Source organism: Furipterus horrens, unplaced genomic scaffold, assembly GCF_987537825.1.
Source record: "Furipterus horrens unplaced genomic scaffold, mFurHor1.1.pri manual_scaffold_17, whole genome shotgun sequence".
Taxonomy (NCBI): domain Eukaryota; kingdom Metazoa; phylum Chordata; class Mammalia; order Chiroptera; family Furipteridae; genus Furipterus; species Furipterus horrens.
Window position 1 is genome coordinate 12542788 of NW_028327187.1, and position 22490 is coordinate 12565277.

Sequence of the window (22490 nt, forward strand, 5' to 3'; positions counted from 1 at the left end):
TTCCCAAAGCACTGGATTTGCAGTCAAAGGGCTTGAGGTCAGAAGAAGTAGTGTGAATTGTGGCTTCAATGATTCCTTGTGTGGTTACACCGAGTAAATTCCTTGACTGACTTTCCTCAACCATTATTGCTAAATGTAGTTTTTAAAAAAAGATTTTATTAATTTTTTTAGAAAGAGAGGAAGGGAGGGAAAGAGACATCAATGTGTGGTTGCCTCTCATGTGTCCCCAACCGGGGACCTAGCCCACAACCCAGGCTTGTGCCCTGACTGGGAATCAAACCGGTGACCCTTTAGTTCACAGGCCGACACTCAATCCGTTAAGCCACACCAGCCAGGGCTAAAGGTAGTTTTTGAACCAGCAAGGTCAGGCTGGGCTTGTCACTTTGGTGACCTCTCCTGCCTTTACTTGCTGGCAGATGGGAAAGGAAACGCATTAAAAAGGCACCTACTCCTTTGGTCACCTTCTTTTGTGCATTTCACAATCTGCCTCAACTGTACTTAACAGGCTGACCCTTGTTTTCACACCACTTTCTAATGTCCTTTCTTTGGGGAGTGTTTGTCTTGAGAATGTGAACTCCAGAGTCAGATTGTTTGGGCTAGTAAGCTCTACACTTACTAGCTGTTTGATCTGGAACAATTTGCTTAAAGGATCATTGCCTCAGTCCTTGCCAAGTGCCCCTATAACGATGTCTGGCATTATGCCAAATACCCTTTACTTTTGGGGGAAATCTATCCCCATTGTTGTCCTCACCCCAATACCACTACTGCATGAGTATTGCTAGTGGTTTGAGAATAGGTCCTTGGCTTTTAGGCGTAACCTTAAAAGAAATCAGATTTCTGCCAAATATAAGGTGACCATATCACCCAAACTGGGACACTTTTGACAGTGACAGAGAATGCTATTAATAATTTTGTTAGGACAGCAGGCATAAGTGGGGACTGTCCTGGGAAAACCAAGACCTAAGTTTACTCAAGTTTAATAAGAAACGAAGATTAAATGTGGAGAACACTGCATGTCCACTGCATTAGTATGGGTACTAGGGATTTGGTAAATGCAAAAAGGATGGTAGAGGTTTTGTGAGCTGTGGCTAAGAACAACTGTTGCCCCACCAGCTGCATAAGTCCCACAGTGTATTGTAGTGAAACCTAATTAAGCAGGATGGGACTATAGCGACTTGTTTAACCTCGCTCGGTAAACCCTCTTTTGTTATCCAAAATGCTAACGAGTAGCACAAACAAGATTCTGCTGAATATTTATAATATTTAAGAGAACGGTGACCAGAGGGGAGGGGGGAGGAGAAAAAGAGGGGAAAGAAGGGGAAGGGTCTAGTCAAGGAACAGGTATAAAGGACCCATGGACATGAACAACAGGGTGAGGATTGACTGGGAGAGAGGGGAGGTGGGCAGGGTATGGGGAGAGCAACGGGGGGGGGGGGGGAATGGGACAACGGTAATAGAAAAACAATTTTTTAAAACATTTTTTAAAAAGGGAGAACAAATTGTTTAGTTCCAGTAGTGCAGAAGCACCATTTGCACACAACTGTTAATGCTGAGTAAAATTAAAAATCAGCCTTATTCATTCATCACAACAGGTTCCCTAAAGAGGCCAATAAGCCCAATTTAATTTAGTGAGCCTAGTCTGAGCGGGTATGTACTTAATGGTAAAACTGCATTTCTTTACATGCATACGATTCTGTGACATATAATATGTGGTTTATGTATTAATAGTATTCTACTTTGACCCAATTAATGAGCTTTGTACTGTATAATGAGAGTGCATATAAATCGAGCCATGAAATAAACTCCAATCACAAAAACACGCATTTTACATATTGGCACCAGACAAGATTTAATTGGAAATTCCATTTTTATTCTAGTTTCAAAACAGAAGTGCTTTTAAAAAAAATCCAACATGTCTTTTAGTATCACATGCTTCAAATGAGTAAGATACAAATCGCATTTTCCAAAGAGCTGATTTAAAAGTGAGGCAGAGGGACAGAGGGCAGCATAGCACTAGACAACTTAGTAACCCAGAGAAACGCAGCCATTGGGGTCAGTTCAGGTGAATGCGTGGGGGACCGGACGGAGTGGTGGTTTTCACCTGCGCCACTGCTGTTGTACCTGCTCCCTGTGGTCAGGGTACACTTGCAGCTAGTGAAAGGAAGATGCACTTTCAGGTTGTAAATTATCTTTATAAGTGACCAGAAAACCATGTAAGCAGAAAGCTACTTACTATGTGTTTCCATTTGCTCTCAGAGAGGTACCAAGAAGCCTGCCCATCCTCTGTTTGTTTCTATCTGTTTTCTATGACTCTACCACGCTCACTTATACATGTATACTCATAAGATTGTCACTGGTGCTGTAAGAATTTTTTAGAGAGTCTCCCATCTCCATACCCATTCTTGGAGAAAGCTCTGAAAAAAATCTGAAGGAAAGAAAGGGATTGCAGTAGGAAGTTTCCTGGGTGCAAACGGAGAAATTAGAATGTTTACACATAAATCAGAAGGAAAGTTGATGGACAAAACGTGTCCTTCCCAAACTCATACGTGGAGGCTTTAATCCCCAATGTTATGGTAGTTGAAGCAAGGGCCTTTTCCAGAGCTACTTAGGATTAGACGAAGTCTTGAGTGTGGAGCCCCTACAACAGGATTGATACCCTTATAAGAAGAGAAAGAGAGCACAGCTGTGTCTCTGCACCATGCAAAGACACAGCAAGAAGGGAGCGCGGTCTGCAAACCAGGAAGCAGGCCCTCACTAGGCACTGAATCTGCTGGCACCTTGACCTCGGACCTCTCAGCCTCCAGATCTGTGGGAAATAAATGTCTGCTGTTTAAGCCAACCACCATGTGGGTTTCGTTATAGCAGCCCGAACTAAGACAGAAAGTTAGAAGAAACATTCTTCAAACAAGACTACCTAAACACGGGACCAGGGAAGAGGACTTAACAATTTCTTCCTTTGCCCTTTGTGTGTCAGTCTGAGGCCACAGTCACTCCCTCCCCACCCCAAGCAACACTCATATTTATATACTTACTTAGTCTGTCAAATGTAGATACAGATATACATGTACATAAAAGTACTTCCATTCAGAAAGCTTCCCATGTATGCTTAGACACATACAAATGCAGCTGTGTATAAGAAACAGATATATGCCAAGACATACACCAACACTAGAATCAGGAAGCGAAAACATAAGTGAAAGGGTTTACGAATAGATGGGAGGGCAGGGAGTTGGGGCTGGGGGTGGATGCTGTAGAAAGCAAGTAGGTGGGTGAGATGGAGATCAGGTGAGCACCAGGAAAGAGTGCTCAAGAAAGCATCCAGAGGCTGGACTGCTGGATTCCTGTTTGCTAAAGACAGAGGCTTCAATTAGTCTCTGTCTTTTGCGCCAGCCCACTCTTCAGAGGCGGGGATTAGGTGCACAAGGCTCTCTTCATGGTACCTCTCAGCCCCTGTTGGCTCCCTGGGGATAATACACTACACAGGCGTCCTCTCTCCTGCCCCCTTTCTCTCTGCAACTGGGCTCCTGGCCTCATTTCTCTGGATTTTCCTGCTACAAATCCATCTCTGAGTCTTGGCAATCTTCATAAAAAGTGATTTTCAGTGTTAATACACAAATCCTGAACTATACACACTAGACTTGCATTTTTTGATATTCACCAAACATGAGTAGAAATTATGTGTGCAGATACAGAAAAGGCAAAAACAGAAACAATAATTCTACATAGAAAGGAGTTCGTCACTCAGTGTGAGGCAACATGTGAGTAAAGAAGGAAACTCTAATCCTCTGCTCTCTATTTCCAAGGAAAGGCACTTAGAATAGATATTTGCGATTTATAGAAGCATTAAGTGCAACAATTTAGGCTTTTACTCACTTGAGTGTCCCAAAGCACCCGCCACTCATTCACAAAAGGAAACTACACGTAAGAAAACCCAAACTTGAAGAATAAGTTATTATTAATACCTGCTCCTTAAACAGGAGTTAGAAAACTAAGTGTAACAGGCCTAGAGAATGAAAACGCATGCATACTTTTAGTGAACCATGAAAGGATTAAGGCTCACAATGACGAGCCTGGGTGAGCAAGGGTTCACTTCTTCTAAAGCAGTTAGTTCATCAGAGAAGTTCTCTTTTCTTGGTAGTGATGAGTTGGTGCAGGGCAGGGTGGGAGTGATCAGGTCATCACATCTCAGTTCCATGCACCATCAACTGAGGCAGGAACCAGCTGTCAAAAGGCTGCTGGTAGCCAGGGCCCAAAGGCGTCACTGCATGGCACAGATGCTGTGGGGCAGGAACTCCTGCACGTAGGTGGCAGCTGCCTTGGAGAGGTAGGTCATGGTGCCAAACCTGCCACTGGGTGCACTGTCATACAGGAGAGTACAGATGCCAGATGCGGGATCCTTTGCCAACATGGTATCATCTGCGCCGAGGGTTTTCTGTTTAGTTTTTAAGCGGGGTTGGGGAGAACACAGGGCAAAGAAAAAGTTACTAACCCTGCTAATTAAAGTCCTGATTAGGATAACTCAGAGCCTCCTCCCCATCACCAACTAGTTGGATCTTAGGCTGCACGTTCTTCACCTTATGTGTTCCTACACTTAATCTAGAAAACATTTGGAAGGCTTTCAATAAATACTTTACATTTTAGAAGTATGGTCAATTTCCTGGAAGAAAATGTATTGAGAAAGTAAGAAAAATGTAAAATTAAAAGGTTTACTTTAATATTTTCCTGTAGGTAAAGAGCAAAACCAAAACCAAACCAACCAAAACTAAAATGAAATCTTCTCTTTTCCTTAATATTTGGGAAGGATATGACATCCATCAGTCTCTTATGAAGTCCTTATCACAACCGAAAGTAGTATGATAAGAAGTTTGAAAATGATGAAAAGCATAAAAGCTTCCTGAGTTCTGGGCAGCTTTCCTATCTAACCCAGTCACAAAACACAGGGTGAAAGGCAGGTCACTTCGCAGCCTACTTCCTTGCAGTCAGTTCAGAGCCACTACACGGGGACCCAGAAAAGAGCTAGGAGGAAGAGGGCGCAAGAAAGTGACCTTGGCTTCACGAAGAGCTCTGAACGTAGTCCGGTTAGTGCCAGACACTCCCCTTTGAGAAAACAACAGGTTCGCCTACCTGTTCTTGAAGGAACAGGTCATTGGCGATATGCACTATTTTTTCCACAGCAATGATGCTTCCGATACTATGAATTTCAATATCTGCCATCATGGTGAGGACAAGGATGGCTTCAACCAGAAGTTGCCGGTATTCTGGCTGAGGTACACGATTTAGGACAGACTCCACGTGAACGGAGAATTTAATCTCGCCTGGAGTCATCTGTGATAGAGAAAAAGAAAATCCCTTCTGAAGAACCCAGCAACAGAAAACGCCAATCCACCCGTTCCAAAAGGCAGTAAATATACTGTAGCCAAGAGCGCGGCTTCACTACCCTTTAAAGTAATTGAGTAAATTGGTTCCATCTTTTTGGAAGGCAATTCTGGCATTGCCTGATGCATCGTGTCAATACCCTCTAACCCAAAATCCTATTTCTGGGAGTTCATCCTAACAAAATAATTCAAAGAGAGAAAAAACCTTATGTACAAGAGTGTTTATAGCAGCATTAATAATAAGTGTAAAACTAGACGTAACCTAAACGTGGGAATGGCTGTGCAAATAATGGCATATTGTGGTATAGAAACTTAAAGAGTTTTTATAGTCATTTGAAAGAATAAATACGATGACTATGGATGAGAATCTAAATAAAACTTAAAATCACATATATGTGATGATTAAAGGTATTAAAGCATTAATATACTGTTAGGTTAAAATGGGCATAAAAAGGTTATTTTAGGATGAAAAGGATTAAGGAATAATTTTTGGCAAAATTGTACTGAGTATACAGTTTAGGGTGGCAATGTACATTTAGAATTTAAAAACCTGGGTTCTAGTTTTCTCTTCGTCAGGTGCTAGTTCTGTAACCTTGGATAATTCATCTCTAAATTTGTTTTCTTATTTTCAGTCAGAAACTATAATCCTTTCCTTAGCTATCTCACACAGTAGTGTTGAAAATCAAATTAAAGGATGTTGAAGGTGCTTTGAAGACTTTTAAGAGTACTATTCAGTTATGTATATTTATTACTTCTATTAGCATTTCAATCTTGCTTAACGACAGAGAAAAGACAAATAGAGGACACAGTGTTCTTTATTAGAGGAAAGACCTATAAACGTAGCATCAGCTTTCTGTATCTGTAATGATTCCAGTGTTTTTGAGAATTTCCTACTGTCCAATCTTACTATTTCTAGCTGGCTAATTCTAACTCCTTTGTTGATTTTGCATAAAAGCTACTTCTTTAAAATTTCCATATGATTGGACAAAAAGTGAAATATTTAAGCACCTGATAATCTATGTCTGTGGCTCAGGGTGATGTTTTCCAACCATAAGTATATATCAGAGTCATCCTAAGGATTTTTTTTAAGTACAGGTGGTCAGGCTCCATCCCTGGAGACTATGACCCTCTAAACTGGAGATGAGAGCTCAGGTTACTATGCTATAGAGCTAAGGACCACTGGTTTATTATTTAATAGTCTACAAGCATCCTACTAGAGAATGGTGGGGATGAGAAGGATGGGGACATGAGAAGTCATTCATTCTTAGGTTTATATCTTGTCTGACCTCTCCAACTCTGGCAACACTCACATAAATCCACCTAACTTAATCATTAAAAGAAGCTGTCTTTATATAACTAATGTAATGCCTCATTGTTCCCTAATATACCTGTTCGATTTCTTCTAAAAACATTCTCTTCTTTCTTCAAGTGCATTTCCTGTTTAGTTGATTTATAAAAGCATAGATCCATTACTCTCAAAAGTGATCACTGAAATACTTCAGCCAGACAAGCTCTCGATCACATAAATGTGAAATAGAATCTTACCTCTCTAGTGGTTGAAGAAGGAAGAACAAAACCTTCCACAGAAAGTCCATGACACTGAAAAACAGCAAAAACCTGTTGTCAGTAAGATATGCTGACAACGGGAAGGCCGTAAGGAGACACTTAGTACGTATTTGTAAGTGTGCTTCACAGGGTAGATGCTGAGTAATCACGCGCCAGTGAAAGGCCCTCCAGCTCAAGTGTCTTTGCGAAGGGGTTGTGATTACCACATGGCAAGAAGCAGGGTTGGACTGCAGGAGACCTATGGTTCATCCTCTAGTTACTGGAGCAGAAGGAATACAGAAGGTCTACCTTCAGCGACAGACTGGCCCCAAGGACTCAGAGGCTGCATGGGAGGATCCTATGCTCAGTCCCAGAGCCAACAGACTTTCAGAAAAAGTTTTAGGCCAAAGAAAAAAAACCTCAAAATATGCATTTAACAGACATGCACAGTTAACTGCATTTTCTAGTTAAACATTCCCCATCAGCACTCCTGATTCCCTCACCCTGCTCTACTTCTTCTGTAGCGCTTGTCATCTTTTAACATTCTATATAATTTTCTCATTTATTATGTTTGTTAGGAGAATGTAAATTCCATAAGGCCAGAGGTTGCTGTCTGTTTTGTTCTTTGCTGTATTGCTGTCAGCACCTAGGATATTGCCTAGTGCACAGCAGAAGCTCAAGAAGTACTATATGAATGAGTGATATTTTATCTTTCCCCTCACCAGCAGCTCAATTGCCAAGAAGCAATGAGAATTAATGACTTGCCATTTTAGATTTTAAATAAGCCAAAGCTTTATGCATTAAACCACAGCTAAAGATTTCAATCCAATAGGTTTATTGACTCTTCCAGGCACTTTTATCCCATGTTCCATAAACCAAGAAACAGTCTTTGTACAGACAATTACTAGCCTTCAAACATGTGTGCACAGTGATTATGTTACATTCATATTCTGAAAAGAGTGGAATAAAAAAATTGTTTTTCCTTTCAGGTCAGAATTCCCAGTCTAGCTTTTGTTCTGCCACAAAAATACCCAATTTTCCCAGTCAGATTTAAATATTCCTTCTCTAGGGGGATAAGTAAGGGAAGGGTTTAGTCAAAGAACCCGTATAAATGACTCGTGGACATGGACAACGGGGAGGGATATGATTGCGGGAGAGGGGGTGGGTTGGGTGGGGGAGAGAAATTGGGGGAAAAGGGGACAACTGTAATTGAAAAACCAAAAATAAAAATAAAATAAATATTCCTTCTCTTATATTCTCACAGCCTCGTGGTTTGACACCTTTATCACAACACATGTGGACTTGCATTATAGTTGCTAATTACGATAACTATGGGTTAAACTCCTTGGTGACAAGAAGAGATACCCTCCATGGTATTTGGGGTAGAGCAGTACCCACTACGCATCTGTGAAACTGAATTTCTATAACCCAGGTATAACTGAAGACATAAAGTACATATCTGTTACCACTGTGCTACAGAAGCTAGATGGAAAGAAAGTAAATTTTAGGTACTATTTGAAAGGAAGATGGCCAGAGCTGATAGTCTAAGGAATCAACTTCCACCTTTCCAAAAAATCACATGATTCTGTCCATGGAAGAATATTAATGTGCTAGTGGGAAAGAAATAACTAAAAGTTTTGCAGTCCTGGATTAAGTATTCTTCAGGTTCTTGCCAAGGGCAATGAAGCAAAATGCGACACCTAAGAGACTATGAATGAGATCTCTGAATGAGTACAATGGTCTTCTTGGCCCTCTAAATCTGTCACAAACATAATGGTATGATGTATCCTTAAATGCCTTTGGCAAACTGAGCCTTTGAAAGAAAAACAAAGCTGGTCACGCCAACAAAGTCTTTGGACTATTAACATCACTATGACTTGGCATTTATTTAGTTGTTTCCATCCAAGAAAAATACCACTAAGAGCTTCTCATGCAAACTCCTCACTTGCCGCCACAGTTATTTTACTACTGTGACATTTCATTATTAACAGCACATTGCTACAAATAACATTTCCACTCTACAACAGCTAAAAAGACAGTGAGGGCTTTATCACCAATTCAAATGTATCACAATGTCCAGCTGTGGCCAAAGGCACGGAAGTGATGATTTCTGAAATCTAATTTATAAACAACACCATAGCAACAACAGTGGAAAGACAGTAAATTATCAATAACGTCAAAAATAACAAATCCATTCTCATTTTTATCTTTTCTTCTAGGTCTTGCCTTCCAGCATTTAACTTCCCTATAATTGCAGTGATGTCATAGTCACATCATATCTCAGCCAAGGAGGATGAGGAATTCAAGGGGGAAAACAAGAGATATCTGCAACGTGTTATACTCACCTTCTGCAAAACTTTCCATACTTTTTGATAAAATCCAATTGGGACTCTGTTCAGTGCTCCATCCAGCCTTCTTCGGCGTTGCCATTGACCTTGACGATTATCTTTAAATGCCTGCTGATCACACGCAATAGTAAAGAACCCACTACTTGGACTCACAGAGGTTCCAGGTGACTTGGGAGGAAAGAAGAGGGAAGAATATAAATCACAAGTTATCTCTGTTCCTCTGATAAAGTATTATAGCACAGTGAATAATAAACACTCTGCAGAATTATAAACCACATATTAAATGTAATACCTAAGATAAAGAGGTTACAGTGACGCTAGTAGACTTATGAGGAGCTAGAAGCAATGTAAACTGGTATGACCCTTGTAGAAATCAATCTTGTGATATATAAGAAGGGCCATAAAAATACTGATACATGAAAGGGTTTCAGCTATCTTTCCCTGGTTATTTGTTAAACTTGTAGCTGGTCTACAGCTTAGCTTGTTGAAATCATAAACTGCAACACAGCCTCAATAAATTTTTAAGAATTGAAAACAGAGGAGGTATGTTCTCTGACTACAATGACATCAAATTAAAAACCAATAACAAAAGGAAATTTTGTAAAGAAATTTGGGAAGGAAATTTATAAATATGTGGAAATTAGAAAACACACCTTTAAATAACCAGTGAGTTAAGAAAGAAATCGCAAGGAAAATTAGAAAGCCCTCTAAGATGAATGAAAATGATAATACAACATAACAAAACTTATGAAGGCTGCAGCTGAAATAGGACATAAAGAGAAATTTATGTTATGAATGCTTGTTTTTAAAAAAAAATTCTCAAATAAAGAACCAAACTTTCCATGTTAAGGCAATGAAAAAAAGGACAGAAAACTAAACAGAAAGCAAGGAGAAGAGATAAAATAATAAATATTATAGCAGAAAAAATAAAATAGAAAACTTCCCCAGTTTGGTGAAGGATATAGACACACATGTCCAAGAATCACAGAGTCCCAAACAAGATGGATGCAAATATGTCCACACTGAGACACATCATAATTAAAATGCCAAAGGTTAAAGACAAAGAGAGAATCTTAAAAGCAGCAAGGAAAAAGCAGTTAGTTACCTACAGGGGAGTTCCCATAAGACTGTCAGCTGATTCCTCAAAAGAAACTTTGCAGGCTAGAAGGGATTGGCAAAAAATACTCAAAGTCATTAAAAGCAAGGACCTGCAACCAAGATTACTCTACTCAGAAAAGCTATCATTTAGAATGATGGACACATAAAGAGCTTTCCAGACAATAGAAAACTAAAGGAGTTCATCACCATCATTTATTATATGAAATGAAGGGACTTATATAAGAAAAAGAAGATCACAAGTATGAACAATAAAATAGCAATAAATGCACATCTATCAACAACTGAAACTAAAAACAAACTAAGCAAACAAATAAACAGAAACAGAGCATAAATATGAAGAGGATTTTGATGTTTGCCAGATGGGAGGGGGTTGTGGGGGAATGGGTGAAGAGGTGAGGGGATTAAGAAATACAAACAGGTAGTTACAGAATAGCCATGGGGGTATAAAATACAGTATAGGAAATGGAGTAGCCAAAGAACTTACAGGCATTACCCACAGACATGAACAGTGGTATAGGGATTGCCTGGGGCAGTGGGAGGTGTTAGGTGGAGGGGGGCAAAGGGGGAAATCGGGACAACTGTAATAGCATAATCAATAAAATAAAATAGCATCAAAAAGGATAAAATATTTAGAAATAAATTTAACAAAAGAATTAAATCATTAAATTAAATAAATTTAACATATACTCTGAAAACAAAATGTGTTAAGAGAAACTGAAGACCAAAATAAATGGAAAAAAAAATCCTATGTCCATGGATCAGTTAACACTGTTCAGATGGCAATACTCTAAACTGATCCACAAATTGAGCCCCGATGGGCATGGCTCAGTGGGTTGGGCATCATCCAGGAAAGCGAAAGGTCGCTGGTTTGATTCCCAGTCAGGGCGCAGGCCTGGGTTGCAGACCAGGTCCCCAGCTTGGGGCGTGCAAGCGGCAACCAATGAATATTACTCTCACACATTGGTATTTCTCTCCTTCTCTTTCTCCATTCCTTCCCATCTCTCTAAAAATAAGCAGCATCTTTTAATAATTTATCTATAGATTGAAAACAATCCTTATCAAAATCCCAACTGGGTTATCTGCAGAAAGTGATAAGCTTATCCTGACACTCAAATGGAAATTCAAGGAACCATAATAGTAATATAATCTCAAAAAAAGAATACTCAAGTTGATTTACAACTTCTGATTTCAAAAGTTACTACAGAGCTACAATAATCAAGATTGTGTCATACAGGCATAGGCTAGGGATGTATATCAATGAAATGGAATTGGGAATTCAGAAATAAATCATTATATTTTTGCCTATTTTCAACTAGAGTGCCAAGAAAATTAAATGGGGGCAAAGGTAGATTTTTTTTCCCCTCAAGAAATGGTGCTGGAAAAACTGGATATTCACATGCAAAAGAATGAGGTTGGACACGCTTCCTCACATCATACACAAAAATTTAAGTTATTGTGCAGAAAGGTATTAACATAGCAGGCCAGAAGTGCTATTCTTAGAAAGGCCTGCTTACAAGATTGGCCCCTGGCTGGCATTTGGAAACCTGGATTTTGGGAGGGTTCCTACCATTCCCAGAATTGATAACAGTGGTTTACTATGCCTGAACAGTTTGTGCAAACACTATGGTTTCTGTTGAACACTCGCTTTCCCTCTGGGAGTCTGGAGTTTTGGTATGTGCCAGACAGAGGCTATGTGAGCAGTCCCCAATAAAAATTCTGGGTGCTGAGTCTTCAATGAGCTTCTCTAGTTCGCAATATTGCAAACATGTCACAACTCACTTGCTGGGGGAATTAAGCACATCCTGTGTGACTCTACTGAAAGCGTTCTCTGAAGGCTGATGCTTGTTTTCCCTGGACTTGGTCCAATTCACCTTTTCCCTTTGCTGATTTTACTTTGTATCCTTTTGCTGTAATAAATCATAGCTATGAGTATGACTCTATGCTGAGTCCTATAAGTCCTCCTAGTGAATTGTCACATCTTGGGGTACTGTTGGGGACCTCCAACATAATCACATGCCTAATTTTAAGAGCTAAAACTATAAAACTCTAAAAACAAAAAAACAGGAATAAATCTTTGTGACCTTGGGTTTGGCAAAACCTTCTTGATATGACACTAGAGAAAAAATAGGTAAACTGGACTTCATCAAAATTAAAAATGTCTGTTCTTCGAATGACACTATCAAGAAAGTAATTCAGTGGTTGATGTTCTCTAGAGGGGAAAAAAAAGAAATGAAAGAGAAAAGACAACCCATAGGATGGAGGAAAATATTTTCCATTTGCATATCTGATATGGAATATGTATCCAGAATATTAAAGAACCTTTACAACTCAACAACAGGGAAAGGATCTGAATGGAGAATTCTCCAAAGAAGATAAATGGCCAATAGGTACATGAATAGATGCTCAATATCATAAACCATTAGGGAAATGCAAATCAAAACCACAATGAGTTACTACTTCACTCCCAGTAAAATAGCTAGAATCAAAAAGACAAAAAATAACAAACGTTGGTGAGGATGTGAGGAAATTGGAACCCTCTAACATTGCTGGCGGGAATGTAAAATGGTGCAGCTACTTTAGAAAACATTTTGGCAGCTCCTCAGAATGCTAAACACAGTTACCAAATAACCCAGAAATTCTACTTCTAGGTATATATTCAAGACAAATGAAAACATATGTCCACACAAAAGCTTGTACATAAAGGTTCATAGCAGCATTGATCCGAATAGCCAAAAAAAAAAAAAAAAAAAAAAAAAAAAACCACAGAAACCAGTTGTCCATCAACTGATGCACGGAAAAATAAAATGTGTCGTGTATTGATATGTTATTCATCAACACAAAAGAATGAAGTACTGATATATGCTGCAACATAACGGACTTCGAAAAACTATAAGTAAAGAATGAAATACATTGGGGAAAGTGGTTCTTTGACAGTTTAGATTCAGAAATAAACATAAACTAGAAAAAGGATAACAGAAATATTTTCTGAGAAAAAATTCACATTTTCATTTGGGCCAAATGCTTGTATTACTAACCATTGCTAAGTAAAACAGAAATGTGCCCCAAGACATTTGTATTAGTCAATGACTATCACACTAATGTACTAAGTAGATGAACTATCATTTGATTTATCTTCATTGTCTTTGTCTCTGTCATCAGGATCCTAGGCTACTAATAGTGGCGTCAACCCACAAAGCGTATTCAGGTTATTTTCTGAAACGAAATAGCAATAGTTTTGAGTTTTCAGATTAACTTCTCCTTTACGCCTCTGTCCTCCTTTATTAATATGGATATGAGAGAATTGTCCAAATCTTACTGTATACTAATTCACTACCGGGTGTTTGGTTAAGGTCAATAGAAATATCAGTATTGTTCCCAATAGTTTTTCCATTTTTTATTTGTCATCTGGCCTTGATCTTTTCAGCCTGATATCTGAAAGTATAGGCTAGTATGAATCATTGATTTAAACCAAGGAAATGTCATCAGAAATCAGTTTTCCAAAACTTTAAGCTTCATGAGAGCAAGGACTACATCTGTTTTTTTTTTTCCACTATATTTCCAGTCCCTGGCATGAATTTGGCACTCACTTAATATTTACTAAATGAATGAATAATCAGAATAGCTCACCCAGTGGTTTTCAAAATTGAAAGTACATCAGAATAACCTAGATAGATTATTAAAACATAGACTCCTGAGCCTCCCCCCAGATGTTCTGATTCAGTATGTCTAGGGTGGGGACCATGATTTTGCATTTCTAACAAGTTCCCAGGGGATGCTTATGCTGTCTAGTACAGTGCCTGGTGCGTAGTAGGCATGCAATTAATTATTAATTGGAGAATACATAAATAAACAAATACTTAACACATACTTATAAAATTGAATTTGTTTTCTGAAATGGAAAAATGGTTGTAGTTGAACCCCTCTCTTGCCTTTTTGAGAAAGAAATGGAAAGATTTCACCTTCATACATAAAGTTGATTTCTGAATTCATTTTGTCTTTTCAATCAATATATGTAATAATTGATATAACAAGTATACTCAAAGCACTTGTGAATGGTGTATAATGCAAGATAACAACAGTTACCAGAAAAGACGATGACATCAAATCTACACCCAGGGAGTGACCACCATTGGACTATAAAAAAAAATTGAGAAAATATCATTTTAAAAGGCATGATGCAAAACAACCATTACTATATTTTTAAGTTATTAGTAAAGTAAAATTACACATTATTCAAGTAACTAGCCAGCATGTTATCATTTAAGAAGCTCATGAAATCACTTTACTCTAGAAGTCATGGTAAAGGGTAAAACAAAACTACTTGAAAAATATTTTTCCATAAGAAAAGAGGGCATTGGTGAAGTGATAGATAAAAGGGCTTAGAACAATACCAAAATACAAGACAAGGAGATGACAACAGAAATCAACATTTAGAAATGAGAAAGTAATAGCCCTTGCCAATGAGGTTCAGTTGGAGCATCATCCCGTAAATCAAAAAGTCATGGGTTTGATTCCCAGTGATGCTTAGGTTGTGGGTTCACTTCCCCCTAGTCGGGGTACATACTAGAGGCAACTAATTGATGTTTCTCTCTCACATCAGTGTTTCTCTCCCTCTCTCTCCATCCCTTCTCCTCTCTCTAAAATCAATAAGCATGTCCTCAGGTGAGGATAAAAAATTATATGAAAGCAATAAAAATTTATGACTCTCCATAGTCTAAATTATAGTGCCAATGATTTTGGCTTTCTTGAAGTCCTATAGGTAGTGAGTGTGTAAAAACAAGAATTAAATAATACAGCTGAGTAGGTTAAGTCCTTAATATCCTATTAATCTAGCTGGGAACATGGATTTCAAGTTCTAAATATATAATGGACTTGTAAGTAATACTGTGTGACTATAAACAACTATAAAATGTTTAGTCAATCCCTTTCAACCAAAGCAAGAATTGTTTCCCAACAATGTCAGTTTAACTCTTCAGTATGAAATGTAGTTCTTTCACTTTTCAGAAAGGAAAATGTTCAGATTATCCAAATGACCTGGGAAAAAGCCTGAAAGTGAACATTTTTCTATCACAAGGTCCATTCTTATTCCATTGCGTAATATAACCGTGAAAGACTATCTGATTAAGTGTTCTTGCTCTTGCATAATATAAATGTGAAAGGGTATCTGATAAGTGTACTCAAATTAAGTTTACTTCAAATTAAACTTCAAGCTTTGGCTCATTCTTTTCCCAAGTGGTTTGTGAAACTCCTAAAAAAAAATTTTATTTTGCCTATCCTTTTCTGTATGTGTTTAAATTGTGCAAGCTAGCATAAATCTATTTTAAGAGCAGGAGGAGTATATTTATGATTTTCATAAAAAACACTACTAAGAGAAATCAAATACTTTCTCAACTTGGACTGTAAAATCACACAATTTCCCAGACTTTTGAAAGAAGCTTTGGAAATTTGTGTTAATTATTTCTTTGTATAATACAATAAGTCATCTATTCTCATCTGCAGGAAAAAGTAAGAGACTACAATATGATGTTTGTTGACTCCCACCAACTCCCAGACTAATTTAAATACCTTTCCTCTATGTGTCCACAACACCTTTCATACACCTCTATCAAGACACTGATAAACATCTAATTTCAAGACAATACCTGAAAACATATTTCTTAAAAGGCCTTCACCTAATATGGTGCTCTCTCTAGTATTTTTTTTAAATGTAAGAAATCTAAGTCTAGTTTCTTAAAGAAAATTAATTCCAAAATTACATGTTGATCCTAACAAGAGGAACTCTAAATTTTAATATCTTGCTATGAGAAACAAATTCCTTTTGTCCTAAAATTAGGAAAATAGTTTGGTCCAGAAAAAGGAAAGCTATCTACAAAATGATTGCTATAAAAAAGATTCAAACAAACGACTCTGTGGCTCATTATCTTATTTGTTAAAGGGCTATGAGCTCATGCATGTTATGTAGAATTAAAGGCAGACTGAACTATGTTAAAGGATCCCTGGCTGTTTCAACTGACTCCCAGTCAAGATAGACCATCTATCAGAATATGAAAAAAATACATAATCCCTACAAAATCTGATTCCAAAAGAATGTTCTCAAAGATGACAATATCTCAGCTAATCTCCCAAGTACTAGTATCTTACCTGCTTTATCTCACTTTTTAACTGCGTGATTCCAGTTCGTTCAGTTTTGGTTGCTCCAACAGCACCAAGCTCATGGATAGAAATGGCAGGGCTGACATTTGAATCAGTGGGACGCACTATATAGCACGACAGATTAAAGATAGGATAATCAGGTTCAATTTTTTTCTCTGCCACATTAAAAGACTTAGATACATGTCTTCCTTTTATGTTAATTAAGAAAAAAACTATAACCTTGCTATTCAAAGTGTGGTACATGGACCAGCAGCACCAGCGTCACCTAGGAGCTCCTTAGTACAACCTTGGGCCTCACTCCTGACCTTTGATCCAGAATCAAAGTCTACATTTTAGCAAGATCCCCAGGTGCACAGTAAGGCTTGATGAGCACTGCTTTAAAATTTTCTTTTACCAATCTAAGTTCTGGAATCCATCCATGTGACATATATTTATTTATCCTAAGCCTAAAAATTGAGCATGGGAGACAACCTTTTTCATTTGCTTTAGGTACTCAACACCAAATACCACTGCCAAACCACCAAGTTCAGATAAAAGATTAATTTGTGATGGACCCCTAGATGTATCTGAACTCAAAGGTGAAAGGATACATCAGATGTACGGTAGCAGCTACACACACACATGTGTGTGTGCATACATACAACACTGGAAGTGCTACTGAAGTATTTCCAATTGGAATACAAGAAAGTTTTAGATTACATGGGTTGTTTGTTGTCCTAAAGTAGAGACTTCAATGTAGGATAACTTAAGGGAATGGATAAAACATTTCAAAAGAAAACATGATATTGATCTGTTTAGTTGATAGTATCATTGAAGGAGAAAAATGAGACATACAGTGGTTTCCAAATCTTGTTCCAGAAAACAGCTTTTAACTGTTTCATATATTGGGGTTCTATTTATTTAGGGGAATAAGGTTCCCCTGATAAAAGAAAAACATTTTAAAATCCATGAGGTACTTCAAACGAACAGTCTGAGATGGAAGTGCAGTTTTTCACCCTTACCGCTTCGTTCTACTCCGAACTCTTGGCCACTGAGAATGTGATGCAGGAGGCTCTTCATGGCTGAAGGACTGAGATTCATCAGGCTGTCTGTGGCTTCCTCGGCTAGTCAGCAGAAATGCGAGGGCAGAGATATTTCTAATTGGCCTGCCACACCCACCCTATTTTTCTCTATTTCTTTCTTGCTTAGAATTTGAGTCACTTGATTGGAGGTAGAAGATAACAAAATAAATTCCCAGTACCATACTGCCGAGGTATTAACACTGGAATGGATTTATACTAATTTAAGGACTGACTATCCAGTTTATGGATTAACCAGGTCCTTTTCTTTCTCATCCCCATCCACACCATTAGGGTACTCAGCAGGATCTTTATTTGAAGGTGGGAAGATTGAAAGGAGAACAATGGAACTGGAAGCCAGTTAGAGAAAGGCAATGAATGTATATATGCAGATGGACTAAAATAACCAAAACTTCTCAGCCTGGAAATACAGAGACTTAAAAGAGAATAGATATGAATCCATGAAATTATAAAGAATATTGAGATGGTAACTTTTAAACTTGCGCATCAACATCAGACACTTATTAAGAGTTTTCTACATGTAGATAATGATTTTAAGCAATGTTAGTACAATAGGTATAACATGGTACTTGACCTTGAGAGGCTGACCAATTATTTGGGAGAGACTGGACATGTAAGCAAGATAAAAAATAATCAAACATGGCTATGCCAAGTGCCAAATGAGGGCTGATTAAATGAATGGGAAGTACTGTTGAAGTAAGAGGTAGAGGCTAGCCTGTTGAGGATCCTGAATATCAGACTCAGAGATTGATCTTGACTTTATCCTATAAGAAATAAATAGCCATGGTTTTGATGAATACACACACACACACACACACACACACACACAAAGATCCACCACAGGTACTCACAGAAAAGTGAAAAATGTTTGGGGGGTTATTCCTCATTGAGGTTTGTTACTGAATAATCAGACCCTCATAAAACATCCCTTGATACCATAGCTAGAGACTACGCCATATACATATATAATACATGTAATCTGTATAAATGTGCTAAACCAGAAATCATTTGGAATCAGGCAGACTTGGACTCAGTTTCCACTATTTACTAGCTATATAGCTTTGAGCAAGTTAGTTATTCAACCTCTCTGAGTTTGTTTCCTTATCAATAGAAGTGGTACAAAAATACCTTCTCCAGAGGGTTGTTGTAAGAATTAAATGAGATAATGTATGTAACTATAAAGCAAAAAGCACAGTGTCTGGCATATGGTAAGTATAAAATACTCATTAGCTCTCTTCCTTCAAAGATCATTTAAATATGAATTATCTCATATAACTTAGGTTAGACTCAAACTAATAAATTTAGGTACTTGCTAACAGTTCAATTAAAATCTTTTTAACTGAAAAAATGGCTAAAATTGAGTTTAGCTACTGTGATTTTGTTTTTGCGTGCAATCCCAATTTCTTGCCATTCTTGTTGAAATAAAACAAATAAATAACAATGGCAAAAATAGTCATGCCATGGGCGTCTGCTTTCCCCCCTCACACTTTATACAATTCTGCTCTACAGCTTCAAAGAGGGTCTTGTCAAATAAATATTAACAGAAATACTGCCTTCCTTTGTTCCATCCTGATGTCAGTTACACAGAATAGTGACACTATGATGAAACTGATGTGGTAACTTAATCTGGTGTCCAGAAGCTGCATTCACTGACTGAACCAGAATCAAACCCAATCTTTTTTTTATTGTTGACACTACTACAGATGTCCCCCATTTCCCCCACTTGGCTCCCCTCCACCCAGACCCCCTGACCTTCACCACATTGTTGTGTCCATGGACTATGCACATATGTTCTTTGGCTAACCTCTTCCAGTCCCCCACACCCTCTCCCCTCTGAGATCTGTTAATCTGTTCCATGTATCCATGCCTCTGGTTTTATTTTGTCAGTTTACTTTGTTCATTAGATCCTACATAGGAGAAGAAAGACAAATACCACATGATGTCACATGTGGAATCTAACAAAACCAGTCTTTCACACTCAAGTTCCACATACACTAGGAATTAGGAGGAATGTAGTAATTTGCAGCGCAGCGCCCCCAAGAGGTGGAGTTGTGAAGTTGCAGAACTAATTGAGTTTGTCCTAATATTAGTCCCTTTACTTGTACAGAGATTGACTAACCTGGGAACAAGATTGCTATATGCAGTTTTTGAGCTACTGATTAAAATGTTTTAGCTTTCTTTCTCACCTGACCCCAAACTCAACAGACTTACATTAAAAGTGAATTCTACCTAAAGTAGTTACTATATTGAATACCTGAGCATCGAAGGGAATGGGCCAGTTCTGTTGCCATAACTTGTATAATCAGACCAATTCGAAGTCGAAACATTTCAGCAAAGAGGCCAGGCTGAGTTCGCATATACATGGCTAGATATACCATTATTTCCTGTGCAGGGAATGGATATAGACAAAAACTATGGCTCAGGCCTCACAAGGTCTATTTTGTGATCGAGTGCCAGATCAATCGACAACAAACTTAAAATATCAATCACCAGATTAGGCTTTATAATTCTGCTCACCTGTGTCAGAATTGAAATGCTCATGTCCTCTTCACTGGCTTCATCTATCAGCTCAGTGAGCACTTCATAAGGTAAAGGTCTGAGGAAGGAGACAGTTAAGTAACACAAAATTCTGCAACTACTTAAGCCTAAAAATACTGAGAATATTAAAAAAGTTCCTCCCAAGTCCAAGTCACTGCCTCAACGTCTCATCATTACTGGTGGCATTCTGGTTCTTTCAGTTCAGTGTTCAGAGTTCATTGCCTCCCCAAACCACCTTGGCCCATATTAACATCAAGAGAGCTAACTTTCCCTTACAAAATTTTATTTAAAACTCACTCTATGGTGTCCTTCCAGACTAGTCTTTCATGATTAATTATTAACATTTGACAAGTAATTATCATGGCTAGAAAGTAATAAACTAAATTTAAGCTGTGCCTTTTGGAAGCCGTTTTATTACTTTACGATCACACCTTGTGGAGTTATATTGATTTTCTATAGTTTCATCAGTATACACATACACACCACACACACACACACACACACACACACACACACGGGTATACAGACCTCCTCCCACACTTCTGACTCTCATGTTGATACTAAGCACTCTTAGGGCATGGGGCACAGACCATGCCATCTTTGTCTTTGGGACTGCCTTCAATACAGGCATGCCGTGTTTCGTTGCACTTCACTTTATTGTGCTTCACAGAAACTGCATTTTTTTCAACATTGAGGCAGGACTGTCCACAAGCAAAAACATTATGACTCCCTGAAGACTCAGATGATGGTTAGCATTTGCTAACAATAAAGTATTTTTAAAATTAAGCTATGTACATTTTTTTAGACTTAATGATATTGGACTTCAGTAGACTACAGTATAGTATAAACATAACTTTTTTATGCGCTGGGGAATCAAAAGAACCTGTGTGACTCTCTTTATTGAGACATTTGCTTTATTGCGGTGGCCTGGAATTAAACTGCAATTACTCCAAGGTATCCCTGTAGTCACAAAATTAATCTGATTTGCAATAAAGGCCTATTTGCCAGGAGCAAGGTGTTATGGGTTCACTTATGTTCCCTCAAAGTTCATAGGTTGAAATCTTAAGCCCTAATGCCTCAGAGTGTGATCTTATTTGGAGATGGTTATTGTGTGGGCCCTAATCCCATAGCACTGGTGTTTATATAAATGGGAAACTGGGACACAGAGACACACAGAGGGAAGAAATATAAAGAGGTATATGGAGAAAACAACTATAAGCCAAGGAGAGAGGCCTGGAACAAAGTCCATATAATAGCTGATTTTTTGTGTGTGTGGGGGGGGGGGTCCTAATTTCAGTTACCCTGTTGTTTTTTTGTTTGTTTTGCTTTGCTTTTTTTTTTTTTAAATGAAACATTTGGGAAATTCAATAAAAAAAGAAAAAGCCATCAAACAAAAAAAAGTAAAATACATTTGAGTACTACTCCCTGTGAATTTCCTCTTTCATTTACTCTGCCCTGGTATTATCAATATTCACATGCTGAGAAGCTCACATGTGTAGGGCATTATTATCCATTGACAGATTAGGGCAAGAAAATTGAGGGCAGTTCACACAGCTCCTTGAAGACTAAGAGAAGCTTGATTAAACCAGTCAAAACCATACTCACTTAGAGATAGTTTTCTCTCGAGGTTCTGGAGGGAGTCCCACTGTCAAATGTTTTTGGTGGGAGAGAAGGTCTGTGCAGGCCTAAGGAGAGACAGCATAATAGCGTTATCTTTGCCATAACACTTCAGATTTTCACAGAAATTACTCTTTTCTGCCTAGAGGCCTTTGTTTCCCCTTAATTTAATGACACATCAAACTCTTTCTCAGGAAATGCCATGAACATCAGAAAAGGAATTTCTAGGAAGAAACAATGAGGTATGTCATCTCTTAAGAGGTAGGAACTTTTAGCCTAGCGTAAATTCATTCTTAAGATCTATTGTAGAATTCTTGGCGTTTACAACACCCCTATAAGTCTATAGTTTATATGCTTCAGTATTGTACGTTTGACATTCACAAACAAAAAGCTAACTGAATATCAGAAACTTTATGTGGGAAAGGCAATATGTCAAATGATTAGAAGCTATGGTTGCTTTAAAAACAATTATGGAAACATATTTTTTTAAGTTCTCCATTTAGACTTGGTGTAAACTTAAGAAAAATTTATAGTACCTCATCAAGTGCTTCCACCTTCTTCCTTAAGATTCCAGAGATGTACCGGATCAGACCCCAGTGATGGATTTCTCCAGCTTTGCCATATAGTTCAGTAAGCAGCTCTCTGACTGTTGCACTCCCGTCATCATATAATCCAGTGTCCCATTCAGGTCCTCTGGGATGTTAAAGACAAGCCTA

General features: G+C 38.2%; 1 protein-coding gene across 2 annotated transcripts in view; it reads right to left on the bottom strand.

Annotated features, from left to right (window-relative positions):
- Positions 1–1848: 1848 nt before the first annotated feature.
- PHKA1 (phosphorylase kinase regulatory subunit alpha 1) overlaps positions 1849–22490 on the bottom strand; it is a 99859-nt gene continuing 79217 nt past the window's right edge. For both annotated transcript variants that reach the window (XM_090265288.1, XM_090265287.1), the window contains 11 exons: positions 22311–22467; positions 21763–21842; positions 20137–20215; positions 19874–20003; positions 17542–17643; positions 16529–16644; positions 14471–14521; positions 9266–9436; positions 6921–6974; positions 5125–5325; positions 1849–4432 (listed from right to left, as the gene is read on the bottom strand). In XM_090265288.1, coding sequence (XP_090121414.1) covers positions 4259–4432; positions 5125–5325; positions 6921–6974; positions 9266–9436; positions 14471–14521; positions 16529–16644; positions 17542–17643; positions 19874–20003; positions 20137–20215; positions 21763–21842; positions 22311–22467 — 1315 coding nt within the window. In that variant the 3' untranslated portion in view covers positions 1849–4258. The remainder of the gene's footprint in view (positions 4433–5124; positions 5326–6920; positions 6975–9265; positions 9437–14470; positions 14522–16528; positions 16645–17541; positions 17644–19873; positions 20004–20136; positions 20216–21762; positions 21843–22310; positions 22468–22490) is intronic.